At 40.5% G+C, this 16,062-nt stretch overlaps 1 protein-coding gene across 2 annotated transcripts in view; it reads right to left on the bottom strand.

Moving 5' to 3' along the window:
• The window catches only part of LOC147337001 (protein NLRC3-like), a 618,167-nt gene extending 610,801 nt beyond the window's left edge, over positions 1-7,366 (bottom strand). For both annotated transcript variants that reach the window (XM_086287156.1, XM_086287157.1), the window contains exon 1: positions 6,733-7,366. In XM_086287156.1, coding sequence (XP_086143282.1) covers positions 6,733-6,781 — 49 coding nt within the window. In that variant the 5' untranslated portion in view covers positions 6,782-7,366. The remainder of the gene's footprint in view (positions 1-6,732) is intronic.
• Positions 7,367-16,062: the final 8,696 nt, after the last annotated feature.

The following is a 16,062-nucleotide window of genomic DNA, read 5'->3' as shown; positions in this document are numbered from 1 at the left end:
CACCTGAAATTCACTGAGGAGATGATGGAGCGAGTCAATGCTGGGCTCAGATCTACCCCCCCGGCCCAATCCCTTTTTGTCCCCCATAAACCCCCCACCAGAGCGGCCAAAGGTTCGCCATCGAGCCCCGCCCTCATCAGAGCAATCGAAGTCACATTGCCCAGCCTCGCCCCCCTTAGTTCCTCCTTACCACCTTCACGCTCTGTCTCCACAGTCTGATGTGTGATGTGTTTAGGGTCCGGGCTGCGAGGATTATGGCAGTGGTGACTTTTCCCAGGAGAAGCTGGGACCCTGTTTACTAGAAGGTTTTAAAATCTCTGTACTTTTAGGTGACAGAAGGAGACATGTGGCCTGGTCAAAACACAGAGAGCTGCACTCTAAAAGATCTTTAAACATAGTAAACATACCTTGTGTGCCACAGACTGCTCCCAAACACGAGGGGACAAGTAATGCCTCTAAAACACTTAAGTTGGCTTTATTAAACGTTAGATCTTTAGCTGGGAAAACATTTTTAATTAATGATTTAATCACTGAGCACAGCCTTGATTTTATGTTTTTAACTGAAACTTGGTTGGACCAAAGTAACAGTGGAGCTGTTCTCATCGAGACGACCCCTCCTAACTACAGTTTTATCAGTGAGGCCAGGGTGAGCAGGAGAGGAGGAGGGGTTGCTGTCTTATTTAATGAATCATTTCAATGTAAGCAGCTATCTCCTGGAAGTTTTCAGTCTTTTGAATATGTGGCTTTACAGCTGAAGGCCCCATCCAAAGTTGTGTTTCTTAATGTTTACAGGCCTCCCAAATACTGCACAGACTTTTTTAATGACCTCAGTGAACTGCTGTCTGTGATCTGTGTTGATTTCGACTGTGTAATTATTGCTGGGGATTTTAACATTCATGTGGACAACCCTCAGGACAAAGGGACTAAAGACCTGAGTAACACTCTGGGCAACTTTGGGCTGACTCAGCATGTAACAGAGGCCACACATAATAGAGGACACACTCTTGACCTACTGATCTCCAAAGGCCTGAGCATTTCAAAGGTTACTGTGTCTGATGTGGGCGTGTCTGATCATTACTGTGTTTTCTTTGAAAGTAAAATCTCAGCCCACACAAATATATCAACAACAGTGATCACAAAACGGTGTATAACTGAACACAGTAGTGCAATTTTTAACCAGGTCTTCCCATTAACACCTGACCTGTCCAGAGGGTCAGTCAATGAGCTCGTCAATAGCTTCAATGCTAACATGTTAAATGTAATGGACACTATTGCTCCCATTAAGGTGAAGGAAGGAAGGAGTCTCCATGGAGAAACTCCACACTGGTGAAAAATGAAAAAAGAGAGTGTAGGAAAGCTGAGCGCAGATGGAGAAAAACAAACCTCCAGGTTCATTATGACATTTATAAAGAGAAACATCACAATTATAATTTACAACTGAGGAGTGCAAGGAGGTCCTACTTCTCTGACATCATCACTAAAAACAGCCATAATGCTCGGGTCTTATTTTCTACAGTTGACAGGCTAACGAACCCTCCTGTGTCAGTGGCAGCTGAACTTCATTCGACCATGGCCTGCAATGACTTTGCCAAATTCTTCACAGAAAAAATCCAAAAAATTAGACAAGCAATTGGTACATCAACAGCAGATCCAGGATATGTACTGTGTCCACCAAAAAACTGTTTAAACACCATCAAACAGTTTCACCCGATTAACAGCAAAGACCTGGAGGACATCTTAGGTCAACTGAACTCCTCCTCCTGCTGTTTAGATGTCCTGCCAACAAGTTTTTTCAAAAAGGTCTCAAAGACTTTAGAGTCAGACCTGTTACAGATCGTCAACTTTTCTTTATTATCAGGTGTGTTTCCAGAATCACTAAAAACTGCTGTAATCAAACCTATACTGAAAAAGGACAATCTTGACAAGACACAAATGAACAACTACAGGCCGATCTCAAATCTCCCATTTTTAAGTAAGATCATTGAAAAAGCAGTTTCCCAACAGCTCAGTTACTTCTTAAAACAGAATAACTGCTACGATGCCTTCCAGTCAGGTTTTAGACAGAACCACAGCACTGAAACCGCTCTGACCAAAGTGTTTAATGACACATGTCTGAATACAGACAGTGGAAAAATGTCAGTCCTAGTTTTACTGGATCTCAGTGCAGCATTTGATACAGTTGACCACAACATATTACTCAAACGACTGGAGAACTGGGCAGGTCTTTCAGAAACTGTACTAAACTGGTTCAAAACATACTTAGAAAACAGAAAATACTTTGTATCAATAGGTAACTTCACATCTGAGCAGACAAGTATCACATGTGGAGTTCCCCAAGGTTCCATCTTGGGACCCTTTCTGTTTAACATTTACATGCTCCCACTGGCACAGATTATAAAGAACAACAAAATAAACTATCACAGCTATGCAGATGACACACAAATATATATCACAATGTCACCAGGAGACCAAGGCCCCGTACAATTTTCTCCAGCTAAACAAAAACAAAACTGAGGTAATAGTCTTTGGCGCCAAAGAAAAACGATTACAGGTCACCAGAGAACTTCAATCTATACATCTAAAAACCACAAACCAGGCGAGAAATTTGGGTGTAGTGATGGATGCAGACCTAAACTTAGAAAAACACATTAAGACAATAACAAAGTCAGCTTACTATCACCTCAAGAATATTTCAAGGATAAAAGATCTGATGTCTCAACAGGACCTGGAAAAACTAGTCCATGCATTCATCTTTAGTAGGCTTGATTACTGTAACAGCATCTTTACAGGTCTACCTAAAAAATCAGTCAGACAACTACAGCTCATTCAGAACTCTGCTGCTCGAGTCCTCACTAAGACCAAAACAGTGGACCACATCAGTCCAGCTCTGAGGTCTTTACACTGGCTGCCTGTCCATCAGAGGATAGACTTTAAAGTTCTGATGCTGGCCTATAAAGCTCTGAATGGTTTAGGACCAAAATACATCAGTGACCTCCTGACCCAGTATGAACCTTCCAGATCCCTCAGGTCATCTGGATCCGGTCTTCTATCAGTTCCCAGAGTCAGAACCAGACACGGAGAAGCTGCATTCAGCTTTTATGCTCCTTATATCTGGAACAAACTCCCAGAAAGCCTCAGATCAGCTGAAACACTCAGTTTATTTAAATCCAGGTTGAAGACTCACCTGTTCTCAGCTGCATTTGAATAAAGCACCAAATCCACACTTTTAAGCTTAAATTTCAAAACTTACATTTAACTACTGATTTTATCTACTGTTCTGATTTTATCTGTTTTGATTTTATATACTGTTTTGTTTGTTTGTTTGTTTGCTTGTTTTAATCAATTTTAAATCATGCTTTTTATTTGTTTTTGTTTCTAATGTCTCTGTAAAGCACTTTGAATCACCTTGTTGTTGAATTGTGCTATACAAATAAACTTGCCTTGCCTTGCCTTTAAGCGAAACATTCTTTGTATGTGAGGAAAATGCTGTTCATCCTCTTCAGCTCTAGCGTAGACAACTGGCTTTGCCATGTTTTCATGTGTGTCTTCTTTCCGTGTGTCCGCTACTTTGAAACGCTTGGGCCCGCCACAGTTTCAAGCTGGTCATGTGACTGCATGGCCACATGTGATTGGTAAAAAAGTTACCGGAAACTCCACTGGCGGCATGTTATCTAATGTGTTAAACTAATTATTTTTTAAAAAGTAACGAGTCAAATTTTGGAAATGTAGCAGAGTAAAAGTACCGTTTCTTCTTCACAAATGTACTCAAGTAAAAGTAAAAAGTATCGTGCAAAAAGGGTACTTTAAAAGTAAATTGTTTTTTCCAAAAACTTACTCAAGTAAATATAACGGAGTAAATGTAACTCGTTACTACCCACCTCTGCAGACGGGCAAGTATACAGGTATGCTATGAACAAATATACATATATAAAGATGAAGCACTGTGAGGTAAACAGATCTACAGAGTGCTATGAAAATATCTACAGTAGTGGAAGCGTAGCTCTCTGAACAGACTATAACAGTGTAGGCACTATAACAGAGACTACACCATGTCAGTGTCCTAAAACTACAGCAGTAACCAACGTGGTGAATGTTGATAATGAAAGGATCATGGTCACTGGGAGGAGGAGTGTAGAAGGGTTAGGTGAGTGTGGATGGAAAGGCTCAGCGGGGACTGAGTTCAGTAGGGTGACAGCTGTGGGGAAGAAGCTGTTCCTAAACCTGCTGGTTTTAGTCTGAAGGCTCCTGTAGCGCCTCCTGGAGGGGAGGAGGAGCTGGAAGAGTTTATTGGCAGTATGAGAGGAGTCTGAGAATGATGCATACTCGGCGTAGACATCTCTTTTTGAGCGTTGTGTGATGGAGAACTTTGCTTTGTGTAATGTTATAAATACTTGGATAATCCTCAGAGTCTCTGGACTTTTACTTAGAGATATTATATTCAGTCCTGTGGATAGTTATATATTTAAAAATATATGATCCTCTCTGGTTACTCTGGTATGAATGACTCTGAGTCACTTTATGGTAAATAACACACTATTGGCAAAAATAAAAAACTGTGAAAGAATTCCAGATGACAAGTCTGTAGTTCGACATACAAGTGACGACCTTTGACCTTCATCAGTTTTTATTTAATTGTGTCAGAGAAACTCAAACGTGCTCTTCATGTAGCTGAGTACATTCAGTGTTTAAAACGGAAGCTGTGCAGGTCTGAGATCAGCAGCTTTGTGAAACACCAAGCTGAGGTCCTGTTAATGCTGATATATAGTGACACAGTTACATTTCAATTTAATTCAATTTTATTTATATAGCGCCAAATCACAACAACAGTCACCTGAAGGTGCTTTATATTGTACAGTAGATCGTACAATAACAGATACAGAGAAAAACCCAACATTCATATGATACAGGGGTGATTAATCCTTTTGACTTTGTTTTTATCAATAAAACAGCTGCAGCTTTCACTACAGCACATGTGGTGCTTTAACCTTTGTACTGTTTGCATCAGTTCATTCTGCAGTTAACATGTGAACATGTTGGATGATCTGTCTGCTGTCACTGGGTGGTGCTGAGGTCTGAATCAGCTCCTGCAATCACAAAGAGAACAGAACCATCACAAACTGAAATATAAAGTTTATCTCAAATCTGAAATAGAGCTGATCCTTCTGTCCTCACACACCCAGGATCTGAAGTTCTTCTCTTACATTTCTTTAGTTCTTCAGCTCTGCTCACATACGAGCTGTTTATTTCTTAAAGCCGTATATACCAACAGATTTTCCAATATAATGTTAACCTTTGAGTTGTTGGTGCTTTGTGAATGTGAATCTGCATACATGAGCAGACGGAGCAGGTTTCAGTCCTGGTTCAGTCTGCTGCTGCACCGTGGTCACCAACATACAGAGGTATCATAACAAATATTAATGCTTTTTTCCCTCTCAAAGGATGTAAGCTGTACTGCACATGTAACTTTGTGAACTTACCTCAATAAGAATGATTCAGACTGTTTTATTTAACCTGAATATTTGAAACAAACTTAGTAAAAACAATACACAGAGTCAGTGCTAAAAATGTAATCCGAGGAAAAATGAAACACACATTTTAACTTAAGCTGCCAAGCAGAAGTATTTGGTTTGAGTACATAAATATTAGGCTTTGCTATTTAATCTGTAATTAATGATTAATGAGGGGTTACTGAAGTGTAAGCCTTTTTTAAAATATGTGTTAATATCCTTACAGATGTGGCAAAAGAGTGAAAACATGCTGCTGTTTGCACATATTGAATAATCAGCTCTGCACAGGAGCTGCAGCAGAGTGCAGCCTGTTGCCTTACAGTATAATACTCATAATAAAAGTACAGTAACTGTGGTTAGTTACTGACGGAGCAGCCCGGTGCGTTTCTGCTCATTTCGTTCACCTGCACGGGTTAGCTAAACAAACTTTACAAAACAAGTTTTGCCGATAGCCGAGTGCCCATCTTAGCTAGCTAGCTAAGGATGTTAGCTACAGATTAGCTTACAAACACCTTTCACTTACCAAAAATATTGTGGCGGCTCTCAGGTCCTTCTGTCAGGCAGACACTGAAGAACACCTGAGTCTGTCAGTTTGAAACAGTCGGTAAACGCTGGACCTCCTCTCAGCGTCCCCGCTCTATGTGCCGTTCAGAGATACGCAAGTTTCTTCATGACTGCGGCTGCTGCAGATATTAGGTCGTCCATGATTTCTACAGTCACTGGTCAGCAATATAATGTGCGCAAACATATGTGGCTCATATATGTGGCTCTGAAGCCCCGCCCCTCAAGCGCACCCTCAGATGCCGAAGCAGTGCCAACTAATTGAAGCTGAAAAAATAACTGTACGTGGAAAAAAAACGATGTAAGTGTGAAAACCACATGAACAGTGAGTTTTTTCTTTAAATTTCTATATTTATGTTTTTTCACTATCATTTCACTTTCAATACATTTGTTTCAGTTTCAATATTTCTTCAGTTTCATTTTAAGGTGGCATCGTTTTAACCTCATATGTGGGTTCAAAGTACAAAAAAGTCCAGTTGTTTCTCTGCCAAACTCCTTAGACTGTAAGTTCTCATGTTATATTAATGTCCCACAGAAAGATTAAGGCAAAGATTAGGACAGGTTACAACTCGTGAATTTCATGTACTTGTCACAGTTACAAAAAAGAATCTGCCTGAAGTCTATACATCCATACGTCTCATCATACAAAGCACTGATCTCCTACCTGCTGATGGAGCTGCTTTGGCTGGCTGTTCTTTAGGTTCTTCCATCATCTTTCTATAAAAACACGAGAAGATGATTTTACCAAAAGAAACAGTGAACACAGTCTGGGTGTCACATCATATGAATTTGTGTCATGGTTTAGTGTACGGGCCACACACACTGAAACTGATCTGTGTGAAAGAACACATCGATGACATGTGAATGTAGTGATAACCTCATCATAATAGAGGTTTTTACTTTTTCACATATTTGTTCAGTATAATGATTAAATAATCTGACAATACAAACCTAAAATACTTTGTTCCCTGTCTGCGACTTTGTGCGTCTCTGCTGTTAGTGCTTAAAGGAAGTTTTAAACTTAAAATCCTTCCCCACATATGTGACTGTGGTCTCTGGGGCCATTATCCTGAAACACTGGGGCTCAGCCCTGAAAGCTTTGCTATCTTCACCTGATAACAGCAGCTGTTTAAAGTTATTGAGTTTGACAGGGAAGTGAATGTAAATGTGAGACACTGTGTGCTCACAGCTAAAGGCTGCAGTCAGCTGTGTCAGAGCGTCCAATGAGCCTTTAATAAACACTCAGAGCTCCATGTTGATGAAGCTGTCATGTGTGAGCTTGTGAGGCTCCTTTAAACTGGCTCTGCTCTGTCAGATGCTTCACTGTCTCATCAATCTGCTGCACTCTTCATCTCCTCCTCTCTCTCTGCTGTCCTGTTTAAAAAAACAAACAAATCAGCGTTAGCCAATCAAACTCTGTGCAGATGCTGCAGCTACAGCTGATATGTCATTCAGCTGTTCATCAATCAGCTTCTGCTGCTGTTTATTTGGCTCTTACTCTGAACAGGTGCAGATCTAGGAAGATTTTCTTGGGGTGTCAAAATCAAAGCGTTTGTTTTTTCAAACACACGTGCAGGTGTTTATATCACATATGGTTTAAATGATTCAAATGCAGTAAGTATACATGTTTCATATATCGTCTATAACTGAATTATGTTCTGTAGCCTACATAATGAAACACTTTAGTTGCATAAAACGTGAATTTTGATTTTACAGTGGGGCAAAAAAGTATTTAGTCAGCCACCGATTGTGCAAGTTCCCCCACCTAAAATGATGACAGAGGTCAGTAATTTGCACCAGAGGTACACTTCAACTGTGAGAGACAGAATGTGAAAAAAAAAAATCCATGAATTCACATGGTAGGATTTGTAAAGAATTTATTCGTAAATCAGGGTGGAAAATAAGTATAAATAAGTAAGTAAGGATCAGCAGAGTTGAGGTGTTGGAGGATTGGAAGTTCCAAACACAGCTGCAGTCAGAGAAACAGATGCAGAGACAGACGAACATCATGTGCTGAAGATCAAACTCTGTACAGACACAGGAAACAGCAGCACCGACTGTGATGCTCTCAATGACCACGTTCCTATTAAACACAGTTAGCAAAAGAAAATGAAAAAGAGAGAAAAGCTTAAATAAATTGCTCATTCTTACAAATTTACTTTAATAAGCCCCACGCTCCCGTACCGGGGGCAAAAGACATGTGTGGTATCCACAGAAATCTCTGCTAAAGTCTGATAGAAAACATTTCTACAACCACCAAACACACGAAACAAGCAATGATTAAAAGAGTAGTTACATAAATGCCCAAAAGTCCATAAACAAACAAAACCAAACAGACTTCATGTAACCGGCTAAAGAAAGGCTAGTTAGCTCCCAGAGCTATCACCGATTCCAAACACCAAGTTTCACCGCACTCCGACTAAAACTCACTGAAATAGTTCCAAAAGAAGACCACAAAAACACACAGCGGCGCAAATGTGCTAAGACAGATTTCCTCCTTTTTGCCAGTACCTGATAGCATCGTGATTATCAGCAGCTACCACGGCTGCATCAGAGCCACATCCATCATCAACTGCCATTATAGAGACTGAAAATGTGACGTCAGTCCAGGGTAAAAGCGCAAAGGATTCTGGGAACGAGTGGCAAGCGGTACTAGTGCAAGCAGGCTTTCACATGAAAACAGTCACACAGCGATAAAAAGACACACAAAGAATGGCAAGAAGCTGTTGTATTATTAAGTGCAATAGTCGCATGACAGCCACAGGAAGCCGACGGGTAAAGAGATCGGTTTTTATCGGATTGCGTCGTGGAAGAGAAATTGTTTAATCCATGTTTCCGAAGTAAAAAAGAGCTGACAGATGGCCTGGTTTACATCTGTAATGCCAAAAAAATCCACCAGAAGGCGCTGTGAATGTAAACAGTTGGCTCTTCTTATACCTCTCCCAAACAGGAAGTCAGAAACAAAAAAAAAACATCCAACATATTTTCAGTGTTTTTGATTAAACTAAGATAGGAAGATATAATTTTGATATATGATAGTGTTAGAGGACTTACTAAACAGATGTATGTCACTTGACAGCATTAAGAAAGTGAAATTAAATATTTAATTTTTTTTTTTTTAAAAAGTAGTCAGCCGAACAGTTGATTTGTCCCTTCATGGTGCTAATGCTAACATAACCTAAATGTTATTAATGTTGATTATTTGCTATAAAATCATTGTTTATCCATTGCTGTTGATAAATCAAATTAAGTGTTAATTTGATTAACATGATCCAGCTCTCCAAGACCACAGAATAAATGCTACACCCTAAGACCCCAATGACCAAAACCACAAGCAGTTGTGCTTGATTTGCATTGTTTTTTTTTCTCTTTTTTTAAAAAAACAAAAATGATTTTGCACAGTAGCATTCAATCAGAAGTGGCCTGAATGTGAGTATTTTGTGCTGTAGCACATTTTTCACATTTGCAGATGAAAAAACGACGTATTTTGTTGTTTGATATTATACTGTCCTTTGATGGAATGAAAACAGCAATGTTCACCGGCATGCTGCTAGAAATAAACTGTATCCAATGCCCTGGATAGGTTTTGTTATTCATTTAATTTTAATTCGGTTCTTTATTTAATTTTTTTCAACTGTATTATCTAATGTACTTGTATTTGCATGACACTCAACCGTTTGGTACAGATCAATATTTTAAAAACTACAGGGTCTATTGAAAAAAAATGATTGTGGTTGTTACTCACCCAACTCAATAAGGAATGCAAAAAAGAAAATTACATTGCTTTTTTTCTTGGTGAGGACCTCAAAGGGCTAAGAAACCTGGCCTTGATCACAACGTTTTAGCTAATTATAGGCCTATTTCCAAGCTGCCTTTAGTTTCCAAGGTTTTAGAGAAAATTGTTTTTAGTCAACTGAAAGATGACTAGATGATAACGGCATCCTTGAGGTTTTTCAGTCAGGTTTTAAAACCCTTCCTAGCAATGAATCTGCATTATTAAGGGTTTTTAATGACATCCTTCTGGCATGTGATTCTGGTAACCATGTTGTTCTTGTCTTGCTTGACCTAACTGCTGCTTTTGACACCGAAGACCACAATACTCTAATTCCTCAATTAAGTGATGTGGTGGGTATTGGTGGCCAGTGTTGGGGAGTAACGGAATACATGTACCGCCGTTACGTATTTAAAATACAAAATATGAGTAACTGTATTCCGTTACAGTTACCGTTTAAAAAGGTGGTATTCAGAATACAGTTACTTTGTTGAAATAAATGGATTACACTGCGGTACTTTCCTGTTTCATTTTGTCGCGGGTCAGGACTGTTTGGGTTTTGTTTGACAGCTACGTTCTGTTGTTCCAGGCGGCAGCGTTACGGTTGCCATGGTTACAGGGTGATGCTGAGAGAGCGCCTTTTTGTTGTTGTTGTTGTTGTGCTAAGCTAACAGGCAGAATGCTACAGGTATAGCTCTAAAGAATGTAGCATCATGGGCAGTGTAGTCCGTGCTGCAGGGAGAATGGACTGCCATACCCGTTATGTATCTGTGAGCGCGAGGAGGGAGAAAAAGGAAAAGTACGAGTTGTCATTGAGCAAAAACGGGAGCTGGAAGCATGTAAATATAATAATAACCACTTCAGCCAAGAAGAGAGCCTGATGAGCCCAGCTGTAAGTAAGCTATTAAGACTCGACTGTACACCGTGTTCGTGTTTTCCTCCGAAACAATAAGTTCTGTTGGAGCAGCCTTTCAACGCCTCTCTCTGTCTCTCACTAGCAAAGTTGACCCACACAACAGAGTAAAGCTAGTTTTCAGCTACGAGCCGACACGAACCCGACGTATTAGCCAGAGGTCCTTTACTACGGTTCGGAGCCGCGGACCTTCAGTAATAGTAATAAATCACAGCAATAGTACATTCATGTGTTAGGAGGTGGTGGGTAGGTGTATTGTTGTTGTTTGGGTTTTGTTTTCCTTTTTGGCATAGGTAGGCGAGGCGGGGCTTGATGGCATTCCGGCACACCTGCGGCACATCGGACGTCATCAGTGAGCGCTTTTATGGAGCCGAGTCACGGACGTCTGGTGTCGGAGTATTGCTGCTGTCACAAGTGGTAACGTGTTAGTGCAAGCTGAATCTGCTGATTCCACGCTGTGGAGCTGCATGTTTTAAGGATCCACTTTTTGCCTGCTTCTCTTTTGTTTTAGCCTGTTCCGCTGCCTGCTCGCCTGCCTCGTTTTTGGTGTTGGCTACTGTGGATCCGCGACGGAGAGCTACGTTCCATCAGGCTGTGATCACTGCTGCAGCTGTAGTTTGTGTTTCAAGTAAGCTCTCCAACTCTCCCCGTCCACTTTTGTTTAACTTTCGGCTATCAACGGTACTCCGTAAACTCTGTTTTGTTCCTCATTGTCAGGTAGCTCCGGTGCGTCATCTGCATACCTCGGCTTCGTCTCATCTCTTCGGTGTTACTCTCCTGGCACATTTTTATCTGTCACTGTATATAGCCCCCTTCCTTGTAAATATTCCCTATTCTGGTATATAAACTTGCATCACAACTATCCTGTGCCCGTGTGTGTTTCTGCCACTTAATCCATCCGTGTAAGATTACCTAACATCATGTAGTTGTAAACAGCATGATAATATGTTAAGTAATCAAAAGTATTCAGAATACGTTACTCTCATCGAATAATGTAATGGAATACGTTACAGAATACATTTTGGGGCATGTATTCTGTAATCTGTAATGGAATACATTTTAAAACTAACCTTCCCAAAACTGTTGGTGGCACTGCACTCAATTGGTTAGGTTTATTTGTCAGAACTTTCTCTGTCAGCCTTCTCGGTTCCAAATCATCTTCTGCTCCTCTGTCATGCGGCGTCCCACAGGGTTCAATTTTAGGGCCATTGCTCGTTTTACTGTATTTATTGCCTCTGGGTTCCATCTTTAGAAGGCATGGGATCTCATTTCATTGTTATGCCGATGACTGCCAAATTCATTTGCCACTGAAGCAGAAGGGTGTCATCTGCATAAAACCTCTCATGACATGCCTAGATGACATTAAAGCTTGGTTGGCTCTAAACTTTTTAAATTTTAATTAAAAGAAAACAAGTTGTTGGTGTTTGGACCCACTGGTCCCTGCGAGTCCTCTGTAGATTTGGGACTCCTGGAAGTTTATTTTAAACCTGTTGTTACTGATCTTGGTTTTAAGTTGGACGTGATTTGAAATTGGAGAACCAAATCAGAGCAGTGGTGAAGTCCAGTTTTCATCATTTAAGGCGACTGGCAAATCTTTTCTTTCACAGCAGCACCTTGAAACAGTGATCCATGCTTTTATTTCTTCCCACCTGGACTACTGTAACGCACTTTATGTGGGGGTCAGTCAGTCATTGCTCTCACGTCTGCAGCTGGTTCAAAATGCTGCTGCACGACTCCTAACAGGAACTCAAAAAAGAGAGCATATAACCCCCGTGCTGGCCTCTCTGCACTGGCTGCCTGTGTCTTTTAGAGTTCATTTTAAAATTTGTGCCGTTTGTCTTTAAATGCTTTCACAGTCTTGCCCCGCTGTAGCTCTCTGAGCTTCTTCATCTCCACACACCGTGTCAGTCTCAGGTCAGCTGACCAGCTGCTCCTGGAGGTACCGAGATCCAGGCGGATTTTATTTTTTCTTTCTTTTATTTGGCTTTTATTTATACCTTATGTAATTTTATTAGGGGGGGTTGGATTTCACAAGGAAGTCAAACAAAATGCAGTAATTTGCAAAACATGCTGCTAAACACAGCAGTACTACAAATTATTCCACCTGCTGAAAAGTGGATCTAATGTGGGCGGACTCACACTTAGCAAATAAACCTGTGATGTGAGAATGTAATCAAACTGTTGATCAGAGGCAAAGTAATTTAAAGTTTATGATGCTATCGTCTAATGTTAGCTGACATGATGTTAGCTTGTAAACTTATGTTGTTGTCTGGGTCTCATGTCTGATCTGATGATAATAACTGTGACAACACAGAGATTAAATAAAGGACGTTGGTGGGACTTCTTATGTTAGAACTATAACTTCAGTTAAGGAGTGAGACGTAAGGTGACAAGGAGAATGAAGAGAATGAGAAAGAAGTAACTGGGAAGAGAAAATGAAAACAAAAATTTGAAATGATCAAATTTGTGTTAACAGATGATGGTGATTTTAAAAATTCAAGTAATTTAAAGTTTTTATCCTATTTGTTGTTGTTTTTTTCATATTCTTCTATTTGCAAGAGGTTATTAATAAAACAGGTTCTCTTTCTGGTTTCTCTTTTTGGACGCACTCTCTACAGCTCATCACATCCAAAATGGTGGATGTCAAGTACAAAACCTCGACAGAAACAATCAGCAAGAATTTTAGCATCAGTCCAAAATAAAACTGTCCAACTACAGAGTTTTAAAATCCAACTAAACTATGAACAGAGATCTTTTACAAATAGGCTATTGATGAGATGACAGTGGTAACAAAAACGTACACATCCGCGCACACAGACAAAATGGCGGGAGAGCGTTTAACGGTCGACCTCATGAGTCCGTTACCGTGAACTATGGAGCGGCAGATTTGTGCTGGAACTGAGCTGCACACAGCTGATGTTAGCCAGGAAACATTACACACTGCTAACGTTACCTTCACACGGAGCTCCACACGGAGACGATCAGCGTCAGGCACAAACACCAAGTTCAGAAAAGAGGAACTTTGAGCAGGAAGGAAAGAGTCAGAGCGGCGTTTGAGGACACGTTTACAACCACGAACATCAGAATCTGTCTGTGCTGCATTCAAGTGCAACTTGGAAACTCACTAATCTCTGTCATGTTGTCCAAAGATGATTTATTTCTGCTGGTTTTCTTGTTTGAAACACAAACATGTGTCAGCACTTTGTTGTTCTTCACCCTGCAGCATTTGAATATTTCAGGACTAAACTGATCATAAATTCATGATGTCATGACTGAAAGTGCAGACTGAGAGTGGATCACATGATGTTTGAGGTGTGTCATGTGACATGTTCAGTATTGTCACACATGTCTAGATTGTCCCTGATATCATAACTGCTCAAACACTGATGATTATATTTGAAGAATTATTCCTGATGGCAGCAAAGTTTGAATGGAGCTCTCTGTCTGTGCTGATTTGTCGCCCTCTGGAGGTCAAAGCACAAACTGCATGATGTCACTGTAACCACCACAGTGACAGGAAGTGTTTTTATGACTGAAACACTGAACGGCTGCTGTCTTATCATACATGAAGCGAGCAGCGTTCATACAACAGAGGGCAGGGCGCATGCTTGTGACATCACGAAACATGAAGTTGTCTTAAAGAGACACCACACTATTGCGACTGTTACACATGGAAACTTATAAGCATAACTTCTCTCCAACAAACGTGGAACAACAGGAAGATCCTTTATAAACACAAGTCATTTCTTCTTCTTTATATGGAGGAATTAACTGGAAACAAACTTGAAGGACAATTTAAAGGAGTTTCTTACAAAATACTACAGAACTTTAAAATTTAGAGACGAAGCCAAGAAGACACTGCAGAGGTTTCAGCCTGATGTGAACTGTTCTGCTTCTTTCTGTGAGTTACGCACTGAAACAATTTATCATCTATTTGATCAGGATATAAACAGCAGAATCAGAGTTATTTCTAACAGCAGTCTGTTTCATTATTGATCCAACAGCACAGATTTATCACTGATCTCTTAAGAAGAAGAAGAAAGTGTGTACATTATTGTACTTTATTGAGCCCCGTGGGGAAATTGCTCTCTGCATTTAACCCATTCACTCAGTGAAGGAGTGGGCAGCCATTGGGCGCCCGGGGAGCAGTGTGTAGGGACGGTACCTTGCTCAGGGGTACCTCAGGGTAGCTGTTAAGGGGAATCGAACCCCCGACCTTCCGATCATGGGGCAACCACTCTACCTACTGAGCTATCCCTGCCCCTTAAACCTGATCACTTAACTCTTTCACACACAGTGGTCACTACAGTTACAGCTATTCAAAGGCTTGTATTTGTGTCAGTGTTGATGGTATACTTGCACATAAACCACTACATTCGACACTGATGTGTCCCTCCATACCCTGTCAAAACCTGTTGTCCACCTCACTGGACATGTAAAAAACACTCTTTGAAAAGTACACGTTTAAATGAAGTTCAAAAATCTTTTTTCATGCCTAAAGATGAATAAAAACACTTAAGAACAAAATCCTGATTGAGGTTGTCATAATTCATGCGTGAAAGGGTCAAAACTAGAAAATAGACGGGACAGACAGGACTGAGGGACAGGAAAGGGAGGAAGAAAGATGAAGGAAAAGAAAAACAGAAGGGAAGAGGGACAGAGAGAAAGGAAACTTAAAAAGAGAAGAAGAAGAGAAAACAAGCAAAACTAACAGAGCAACATACTAAACACAACACCATCACGTTAATCTAGCTAAGTGTAAACAGCAGTAAATACTAAATATTGAATGCTGTTGTGTAGCAAGCAGGACCGACAGCGCACAATGTGCTTGGGAGTAGCACCAATAGAGGTGTAGTTTATGTCTATGAACAGTGAACACCCGTGTGGATCAGCGCGCTTGTATTCAAAAGGTTTCCCCATGTAATGGTCTGCTAGAGGATGTAGAGAGCCATAGCCCCGCCCCCAGGGCATGAAGCAGGCATGGAGGAGATCCAGCCTCCATGCCTGCTTCTGTCTGTCCCGTCTGTAACAACTGAAAATAAAATAAATAATAACAACAAAGGTCAATCAAATGGACCAATAAAGCAAGGCCGTGATGATCTATTTGGCAAAGTAAATCCATTGGGTCTCCTTGTTGGTCTTCAGACAACAATTCTGACGGCTAAAGAACCAAATGGGAGGCAAAAAAACAAACAAAAAAACAAAAAACTAGAAAATAAACGATCACGTTTTGAGTTGAAAACAGTGACACAGATACAAAATCACATAGTTCATAATAAAAATGACTGCTGTGAATCTTCTAAATCCAG

This window comes from Aulonocara sp. 'chitande type north' Nkhata Bay, linkage group LG3 (assembly GCF_057382095.1).
Source record: "Aulonocara sp. 'chitande type north' Nkhata Bay isolate Kocher_YH1m ecotype deep benthic linkage group LG3, A_spYH_male_GT1.1, whole genome shotgun sequence".
Taxonomy (NCBI): Eukaryota; Metazoa; Chordata; class Actinopteri; order Cichliformes; family Cichlidae; genus Aulonocara; species Aulonocara sp. 'chitande type north' Nkhata Bay.
Note: the sequence above shows the minus strand (reverse complement) of the source record. Positions and strands in the feature narration are given on the sequence as shown.